Raw genomic sequence first — 9,650 nt, 5'->3', positions numbered from 1 at the left:
CCTGGGGCAGGGCGGCCAATGAGAGCGCGGCGCGCCGGGCGACGCACGGGAGGCCGCGGGGGGACACCGGGCGCCGGCTCCCGACGGGGAGGGCGTGGCCGCCGGCGCCACCGCCCAATGGGGACGCGGTCCGCGCGGGGCGCGGCCAATGGGAAGGCGCGGGCGGCGGGCACGCGGGGCGGCGCGGCCAATGGGGACGCACGGGCGGCGGGCGCGCGGAGCGGCGGCGCGGCCATGGCGGACGCGGCGATGGCGGCGGACGGCCCGCGGCGCTGCCGGCGGCTGGAGGGCGAGGCGGCGCGGGCCGTGCTCGCCAACGCCGACACGCTGCTCTTCGACTGCGACGGCGTCCTGTGGCGGGGCGAGGCGGCCGTGAGCGGCGCGGCGGCGGTGCTGGGCAAGCTGGCGGCGGCGGGCAAGCGGCTGTGCTACGTGACCAACAACAGCGGGCGGACGCGCGCGGCCTACACCGAGAAGCTGCGGCGGCTCGGCTTCCCGCCCGCCGAGCCCCGGCACATCTTCAGCTCGGCTTTCTGCGCCGCCCGCTACCTGCGGCAGGCGCTGCCGCCCGGTGCCGCCGCCTACGTGCTGGGCAGCGCCGCGCTGGCGGCCGAGCTGGAGGCCGTGGGCATCCCGCACCTCGGGCCCGGGCCCGCCGCCCTGCCCGGGCCCGCGCCCGCCGACTGGGTGGCAGCTCCGTTGGACCCCGCCGTGCGCGCCGTGCTGGTGGGCTTCGACGAGCACTTCAGCTACGCCAAGCTGTGCCAGGCGCTGCGGTACCTCCTGCGCGGCGGCCCCGACTGCCTCCTGGTCGGCACCAACCGCGACCACCGCCTGCCGCTCGAGGGCGGCGCCGGCATCCCCGGTGCGCGGGGTCCCGGGCAGCGGCGGGTGGGCGCGGGGCTGGGCGGGCGGCTCTGCGGCTCCTCACGCCTCGCTGGTGTGTTGGTAAAACGGGAGAGGTTCCGCCGCAGCCTCGGGAAGGAACTTTCGCCCCTGGGATGTGGCAGAGCGCCGGAGCAGCTGCCCGGGGCGGGGAGGTCATGGGGGCTCCGGCTCTGGAGTTCCAAGCTCGCCTTGGCACGTTCCTGTGTCACCTAATCCAGGTGACCCTGCCTTGTAGGGGGGTTGGGCTGGATCATCTCCAGAGGTCCCCTCCAGCTGTCCCGGGATTCTTTGAGGCAGCCTGGGCGTCCCGGAGCCTTTCCTCCACAGCTTCAGTGAAAGAGAGGAAATCCGTATTCATCCTTTACTTTCGAATAGGAGTTCTCTTTTGACACTCCGGGTCAGAATTCCCACCTCCTGGCAGGCTTTAAGCACCACCTTCCCTGGGGCCCTCCCGTCCCTTTGCCTGTAAAAGCCGAGGCGTCCGTTCCCCGTGTCCTGAGCGAGTTTGTCCTGTCCATTCCCCATGTCCTGAGTGGGTTTGTCCTGTCCATTCCCCGTGTCCTGAGAGGGTTTGTCCTGGCTCGTGTGGACACTGAGAGCCTTCTGCTCCAATCCCTGCTGCCTGTTCCCGCAGGGACAGGATGCTGGGGAAGGTCACAGAGAGACCTGCCCCTAGCCCTGCTGCCTGTTCCTGATGCCTGGTGAAGGTCACAGAGACACTTCCTGTCCCTAACCCTGCTGCTGTTCCCACAGGGACGGGGTGCCTGGTGAAGGTCACAGAGACACCTCCTGCCCCTAATCCTGCTGCTGTTCCCACAGGGACCGGGTGCCTGGTGAAGGTCACAGAGGCACCTCCTGTCCCTAACCCTGCTGCTGTTCCCACAGGGACGGGGTGCCTGGTGAAGGTCACAGAGAGACCTTCTGTCCCTAACCCTGCTTGGTGAAGGTCACAGAGACACCTTCTGTCCCTAACCCTGCTGCTGTTCCCACAGGGACGGGGTGCCTGGTGAAGGCCGTGGAGACGGCGGCGCAGCGCGAGGCGTTCATCGTGGGCAAGCCCAACCGCTTCATGTTCGACTGCGTGGCCGCCGAGTTCCCGGTGGACCCCGCGCGCACCATCATGGTGGGGGACCGGCTGGACACGGACATCCTGATGGGCAACAGCTGCGGCCTCACCACGCTGCTCACCCTGAGCGGGGTGACGGCGCTGGACGAGGTGCGGGGCTGCCGGGACGGCGGCTGCGCTGCCAGGCACAGCCTGGTCCCCGATTACTACGTCGACAGCATCGCCGACCTGCTCCCGGCGCTGGGCGAGTAACGGGCCGGGAGCGCCCCGGGCAGTAACGCACGCACTAGCTACTCCCCGGAGTTAGAACCCTTAGCTTGTCTCCTCTCTGTCCTCTCGGTATGATTCTGTTTACATCTCGGTCTGAAATGCACTTTGAACAAAGGGGGCATTACAGGGGCTGGGGCTTGGGGCTGGGTTTAGTTTTGAATGCGTTGATCCAATGCTGGTGGTGCTCCAGCTCCTCTGGGCTGAGCTGGGGAGCTGGAGCTGGTTGATCTGAGGGGAAGGATCATGTCCTGGCCAGGCTGGGCCATGGATCAGCCCGGTTTGTTCAGGGAAATGACTCTTGGGATGTGCAGTAGCTCTGGTTGTGGTTGGAAACACTTTGGAGCTGGTGTTTGCCCTTGGGGTGACTCTTTTTCCCAGCTGGGGCTCTGTTGAGGGGCACAGCCCCACGTCAGCCCCACACAAATTCATCTCCTTTGTTTGACCACTGCACATTGCACTTGTAATGCAGACTGGGATGATCCCACACAATTCCAGACCTTGGCTGCTGCACACAGTGTCTGTCCAAGGTTGAGTGTGTGTAAAGCACATGTACACACAGGCACTCCCTGAGCATAAAGTTAGAGCAGAATATATTTAAATTATAAATAGAGTCTATAATAATATATCTTATTTCCCAGGAGGGAGGATGAGAGGAATGTACTTCACTGATTCAATTCTCCTAAACGGTTGCATTTGGTAATGCAGAGAGTCTGCAGCCATGCAGGACTGTGCCTCACTCCTGCTGCTTCCCAGAAATCACTGATCAATGCATACCGAGCTCCTGCACTTCCCTCAGCATCAACGAGCCACTTGCCTCGGCTTTAGCTGCACAATCCCAGTTCTGCTCAGTCCGAGGATGGATGTAGTGCCCAGGACAGCTGTCCACAGGAGCCCTGTGGGTCTGGCTGTGTGTGACAGTAGCTCGTGCTTCCTTCCCATCCCTGAGGTTCAGATCTTCCACGTGTGCCGGCAGGGGCCGGGCACGGTGGGTGGTGAGGAGTGCTGGCTTGCTCGGGGGTGATTCCATTTGATCTCCAGGTGGGACTGGGCAATGAGGGGCTCACCACAGGGTGATTTTTGTGCTGCCCGAACCCCACAGTGAAAGCTTTTGCGTTACAGAATTAATTGAAAATTATATATGCAAATAACATGCTTTTATTGCATAGATTCCAGTACCTACAGCTCAGTTTAAAGCACTGGTTTTCCTTCCTGTCCAGCTGAGGAGCTCGGGCAGTGTGGTGCCATTTCCTGCCTGGTAACTTGTCACCTTCTTTGTACAGCAATAACCCTGCAGTCCAGAGGGTCTCAGTGTTCCCAGAGCATTGGCTGAGCCTCTGAAAGGCTGTTTGTTTGTAATTTGGAGTTGTGGAAGGAAGTGTGGATAATCTTTTCTGCAAAGTCCCAGAGGCAGAACTTACCCTTGATTGGGTAACACGGAGATGCACATTATGGACTCACTGCAGCTCGAGTCTGATGTAACAGTGTGGGTTTGGATTCAGTCTCTGTTTCTGGTGCTTTTTGTGTCAGGATGTGTCAGGAAAAGGCCAGGAGGGAGTCCAGCATCCCTCAGGCAGCTCTGTCCCTGCTGGAGGCTCTCGCTGCCAAAGGAGCCATTGCCTGGGCTCAGGGATGCTGGAATGTGCTGGTGGCGTGCTTCAGTCGTGCTTCAAATCTCTCTTCTGACTTCCAAATGGTTCTTAATCCTCTACTTGAATTCCCATTAAACTCTCAAACCTGCTCTCCCCAGCCTTGTCTCACTGGTCTCGTCTGTGTGAGCTGTGGTGCAGCTGTGCCTTGGGAATCCTGGGGGTCAGGAGGGGTTTGGGAAAGGACCTCAAAGCCTGTCCAGTGCCACCCCTGCCATGGCAGGGACACCTTCCACCATCCCAGACTGCTCTAAACCCCATCCAACCTGGCCTTGGGCAGTGCCAGGGACCCAGGGGCAGCCACAGCTGCTCTGGGCACCCTGTGCCAGGGCCTGCCCACCCTTCCAGGGAAGAGTTTCTTTCCAACACCTAATCTAACCCTGTGGCATTCCCCTTTGCCCTGCCCATGGCCTTGGCCAAAGTCCCTCTCCTTTCTTCTGGGCTCCCTTCAGCCACTTTGTTCAGCCTTGGGTTGTGCTTGATAGGAAAATGTCCACAGCCTGTGTTTTCCCTGGATAGACATCACATGGAGGAATTCTCGGCTTTTCCTTGCCTCCACACCTTTGTTGTGTCTGGCTGGCAGGTCTGGAACATTCTGGGGGCTCCTGGACTGCTCGGGGTCTGTGTGTTTGGGGAGCATTGCTGGCACAGGGACGTTCTCAGGACAGGACACGGGTGGCTGTGAGAGCAGTGCAGGCTGTGGCGGTGACTTTGTGGCACAGCCCTCATCCCTTTTCCTCGGAGGGTGGCACAGGTGTGTCTGTGCAGCCCAGGAACAGCAGGATCAGCACCTGGCTCCAACAGCATCGAGTTCCCGCTGAAATGTGGGAATTTGGTCATTTGATCTCTCAAAGAGCCTCACCTGGGCCCGTGCTGGGCTGTGCCAGCCCTGGGGGCACACAAAGGCCCCGATTGTGGCTCCTGCCCATCCCGGGCTGAGCAGGAAGAGCCGCGCCGGGCACTGACAGCAGCGCTCAGCTCCCGCTGCGGCCTCAGGTTTCCCCCTCCCGCGGAGCCCTTTGGCTGCGAGCACAGGTATTTATGGCCCAGGAACACACCTGCAGCTTTGCCAGGTGTGCCCGCAGCCGGGACCATGCCCAGCCTGGGCGCGGGCAGGAGGCAGAGCGGCAGCAGCAGCCGGGTCCTCGCCTGAAGTGGAGGATGGAAGGAGGGGACGGTGCCGGCCGGGCTGGCCCTGCAGTGAGTATTCCCTGTCCTGAAGTGGGTATTCCCTGTTCCTACAGTGAGCATTCCCTGTTCCTACAGCGAGTATTCCCTGTCCTGCAGTGAGTATTCCCTGCTCCTGCAGTGAGCATTCCCTGTCCTACAGCGAGTATTCCCTGTCCTGCAGTGAGCATTCCCTGTCCTGCAGTGGGTATTCCCTGTCCTACAGAGAGTATTCCCTGTCCTGCAGTGGGTATTCCCTGTTCCAGCAGTGAGCATTCCCTGTCCTGCAGTGAGCATTCCCTGCTCCAGCAGTGAGCATTCCCTGCTCCATCAGTGAGCATTCCCTCTTCCATCAGTGAGCATTCCCTGCTCCAGCAGCTCCTGGGCAAAGGCTGTCTGTGTCCTTCCTCTGGACAGATGTGACAGGACATGGAATTTCCAGGTTGGACAGGGCTTGGGGCAGCCTGGCACAGTGGAAGGTGTCCCTGCCATGGCAGGGGTGGCACTGGGTGGGTTTAGGGTCCCTTCCAAAGCAAACCATTCCAGGATTGCATGATTCTCTCCCAGAGCCTGCTCTCCCCTGAGGGGGCAGAGCTCCTGCCATTCCCTCGGGTCCTGGTGGGGTTCTGCTGATCCCCAGCACCCCCAGCTCAGCTCCTGCCAGGAGCTGCTGCCAGCTGGGCTGAGGCACCTCAGAGTGCCGGGGTTTACCCGGGATGAGCTGCTCGGGAACCAGGGCAGGGATGGGCATGAGCTGTGCCCTGCCCAGGGCTGGCAGCTGCTGGAGTTCTGCATCCGCACCTTTCCCACCGGAGGGAATTCCACTGGTTATGGAAAATCTGCCACTTACCGCAGGGCTGGGCTCTGCTCTGCTGGAATTAATAGGATTTCAGATAGATGCAGCTTCAACTCACTGTTTTTCTGAGGGAATAATCTGGAAGTTCCCGTTTCCAATAAAGATCCGTAACTGTCCCAAGGCTGGATGAGCCCATCCTCGTGCAGCTGGAGCACATGTAATCCTGGGCATGGATTGAATTTCTCTGTCCTTCAGAGGATTGAGAAACAGGTTATTTTTTAAATGTGGGCTGTGTTTGAGATTATTGAAAGCACATTTTCTGCTTTGTAAAAATCCCGTTATGTGCCATGAAGCTAAATTTAATTGCTTCAATATAAGAATTAAAGTAAATTAATAGAGCCAATAGAAATGTCACAGCGCTGCCAAGCTCTTTTCCTTGGTCTCATGGAGAACAATTTAGGAATAAAATCCAGCACAGAGCAGTGCAGGGAGGGGGGTCACTCCACACAGGGTCTGATTCCAGTGCTGACTGATTCCACTGGGGATTTCTGCTGTAAACCACAATAATTGAATTTGTTGTTCCCCGTGTCTGGAAAGCCGCTGCTCCAGCCCTGCCCTGGGGGCTTTGCAGCTTTCCTGGCTGTGCAGTGCTGGTTACCAGGATGCTGGATCTGGAATTCTGCACTCTGGGATAAAGGCTCCGTTATTCCAGCTGCTGCGCTTCAACCAGTCTGCACAAGGCTTTGTGGCATGAGCTGGAAACTTGTTTGATGAGGAAGAATTGGCAGAAGGGTCAATTTTAACTCCTGTTCCTCCTTCTTTTGCCCTGGCTCCCAGGACAGGAGGGCCACAGCATACTTCCCAGCTCCCTCCAGGACCTTCTGGATCATCTTGTCCGTTGCCTTGTTGTTTTTTGCAGTTGTTGGTGTCACTGTCATGGGGGTTCTCAGCTTCTCCCCCAGCTCTGCCCAGGTAAGGGATGCTGATCTGGGCAGGAAACCTCCCACCAGCCCTGGGCTGTGTGGGAAGCAGCTGCCAGGAGGGATGGGTGGGCTGAGCTCTGGGCCGGGTCTGGCTGGATCAGCCCCTGGACAATGCAGGGAGGTGCTGGCAGGCTGCAGACAGGGCTGGGAGTCCCCTGGCCCTTTCCTCCAGCAGCTGGTGCCTCTGGCACGAGGGGCACTGGGGTGAGGAGCTGTGGGGCAGAGCCCCCTCCTCTCCATGGCTCAATCAGAGGAGCAGGGGCCAGCCCGGGGTGTTGGTGGGAGATGCTGCACACGGAGCAGCTGGTGCTGGGTGCTGCCCTCCTGCCCCTCGTGCCAGGCTGGCTCCCAGCTCCTCCGAGTGACGCTCCAGGGCCAGCAGGACCCGCTGAGGAACCAGACAGCCGTGGTGGACCAGGCCAGGAGCACCGTCACCTACTACATCACCTCGCAGAGCAACCTGAGCGCCGTGGTGCTGTACGACAGCAGGAACGTGAGTGCTGGGGCGCCTCTGCCTCCCCAGCTCCTCTGTGCTGCCTTCCTCTGCACCTTTATCGTGAACACAGAGCAGAGCAAAGGACAGTGTCCACTTCAGGGGTTTCTGGGACAGGGTGGGCATGTGCTGCCTGCTCCAAGGGGCACGCCTGTCCACAGGGCTACGTGTGCTACAAGCCGCTGGAGCAGCGAGCCTGCTACCTGAGGAGGATGGACCCCTGGGACCTGCAGACCCTGCAGACGGCTCTCAACACCTCTGAGCACAGCGTGAGCAGCTGCTGCAGCATTCCCGGGATAGCTGGGGGATGGACTGAGCTTTGCACAGGGCTGCTGAGCGTTGTCCCCTGTGTGGGTTTGCAGGAGTGACTCTCCACCCCCAAGGAGCCAGGGCAGGGGTCTCCCAGCCAGGGGGAGCAGTGGCAGCCCCTGTCCTGAGGGATTCATTGCTCACAGGAGCAGAGCTGTGCCCCCAGGCTGGGCTCTCAGCCAGCTGTGAGCAGCAGCTCCTGGTTTATCCCTACCCTGATTCCTGTGGGAAGCAGCCTGGGGCAGGGGGATGTGTCCCATGGAGGTGAATAGCAGGGCTCCTGCAGCACCTGCTCCCACTGGATTCTGTTACCTGCTCAAAAATCTGGGGGAGGAAAAACAAAGGGGGTTTGTTACCAACTCCCAGGGAAGAAAGTTGGAGGCAATCATGTATACGGACCCTCGGAACAAAGTGTCAGTGGATGCCTGGGCAGGGGCAGATTCCGTTTCCAGAAGACAGAAAGCCACATTTTTTTGTGCCCCTGCCATCTGCTATCCATTTCCTCAGCAGCTCCTGGGGGTCCTTAGTCCTCACCTCACTCCCAGAGAAGTGCAGGGACACAGGCTCCCAAAAGGGATGCAGGGAGAGGAAAGCACCTGCCCAGCCCTGAGGCTCCTAAATGCAAGTAAAAGTGGGTAGTGCTGGGGTTGGCAGCAGCCACAGACAGAAAATGAGAGCTGGGGCAGGGCAGCTGGCAGGAGAAACCTGCTGGGCTGCAGAGCACGGCTGGGGTGCCCTGGGAGCCAGAGCAGAGCTCTGGGGCCTGAGGGACAAAGTGAGGAACCAGCAGGGCCATTTCTTTCAGGCTGAGCAGCTGCTGCACCCCAACAACCAGACCAAGTTCTACCGGGAGTTCCTGGGCATTGTGGCAGGGGAGCAGCTGGAGCCCAGGGGCCTGGGGGAGGCTGTGCAGACCCTGTGTGAGCACACCTCCATCTTCTGGGTGCGCAGAGGGCACGGTAAGTGGGGCGCTGCCCTTGGCAGGGGAAGCTGCAGCTTTTCTAGCACCTCTAAGAGGATCAGGCTCTGATGCAGCCCAGGACAGGCTGCCAAGGCCCAGGACAGGGACGGGTGACCTCTAGTGCAAAATCAGGCCATTGTTCACCACCCCTGAGTGCTGGCTCGTACCCACCCCATCCTGAGCCGTGGCGCTGGGATGGGCTCTGAGCTGCCCCAGCAGCACAGCACAGCACAGCCAGCACACAGAGCTGTCCCCTGAGACATCGCTGGTTAATCCCTGTCACCTTCACCCTCAGCCAAAGCAGCCTGCTGAGCTGTCAGCCTGCTCCATCTGACTCCAGATTGAATAAGAAAGGTCATCCCCTGAGGCTTTCCTCTTGTTCAGCTCCCCGGGGACTCTGCAGCTGCAGGACCAAAGCTTCCCCGGGGACTCTGCAGCTGCAGGACCAAAGCATCCCCGGGGACTCTGCAGCTGCAGGACCAAAGCATCCCCGGGGACTCTGCAGCTGCAGGACCAAAGCATTGCTCTCACTGCTGTCTTTGCTCCTTGGCAGGCCCGGGCAGGCAGCGCCTCATCTACCTGTGCATTGACATCTGCTTCCCCAGCAACATCTGTGTCTCCATCTGCTTCTATTACCTGCCCGAGTAAGTGCTGCAGCCACCGCCGCCCTCTCTGCCCTCACACTTGAACTGGATTCCTGAAAAGCCTCTGACTTCCACGAGGAAGGGAACACCTGCAACATCCCCAGAGCTTCCTGCTGATTCCGTGCTGTGGGTCAGGAGAGCTTAGAGAAACAGGATCAGGAGAGTTTAGAGAAACAGGAGGCCTCTGCTCAGCACTGCCAGCACGGACACTGCAGCTCTGCTCCAGGGCTGTGCCTCGTCCGTAGGAATTAGGAGAGCCAGGCCCAGAGGTATCCCGGGAAGCAGCTGGAGTTTTGGGGCTCCAGGCTCTGTTCAGCACAAGGTGGTTGTTGTTACACCTGGGGGGTGGTTGGCTTTAGGAGAGCAGCTCTCCAAGTCACTCTGTGAAACACTTTGAATAAAGGGATTGCAAACCAAGACAAGAGCT

General features: G+C 59.8%; 2 protein-coding genes across 3 annotated transcripts; both read left to right on the top strand.

The window, feature by feature from the left end:
- The first annotated feature begins 3 nt into the window (after positions 1–3).
- Positions 4–3,970, top strand: PGP (phosphoglycolate phosphatase). Its single transcript, XM_002187026.7, has 2 exons — positions 4–865; positions 1,881–3,970. Exons 1-2 carry the CDS (start codon positions 19–21, stop codon positions 2,204–2,206), a joined length of 1,173 nt encoding a protein of 390 aa, XP_002187062.7. The 5' UTR covers positions 4–18; the 3' UTR covers positions 2,207–3,970.
- A 1,156-nt stretch (positions 3,971–5,126) lies between these two features.
- Positions 5,127–9,645, top strand: BRICD5 (BRICHOS domain containing 5). Of its 2 annotated transcripts, XM_030285046.4 has the most exons (5): positions 5,129–6,805; positions 7,157–7,309; positions 7,471–7,578; positions 8,424–8,577; positions 9,133–9,645. In XM_030285046.4, exons 1-5 carry the CDS (start codon positions 6,770–6,772, stop codon positions 9,225–9,227), a joined length of 546 nt encoding a protein of 181 aa, XP_030140906.2. In that variant the 5' UTR covers positions 5,129–6,769; the 3' UTR covers positions 9,228–9,645. The 2 variants fall into 2 exon arrangements, with proteins under 2 accessions (XP_072791587.1, XP_030140906.2); XM_072935486.1 differs by having other exon boundaries at positions 5,127–7,309.
- The last annotated feature ends 5 nt before the right edge of the window (positions 9,646–9,650 follow it).

The sequence above is a fragment of the Taeniopygia guttata genome, chromosome 14, assembly GCF_048771995.1.
Source record: "Taeniopygia guttata chromosome 14, bTaeGut7.mat, whole genome shotgun sequence".
NCBI classification, from domain to species: domain Eukaryota; kingdom Metazoa; phylum Chordata; class Aves; order Passeriformes; family Estrildidae; genus Taeniopygia; species Taeniopygia guttata.
This window is presented reverse-complemented; position numbering and strand designations above follow the sequence as displayed.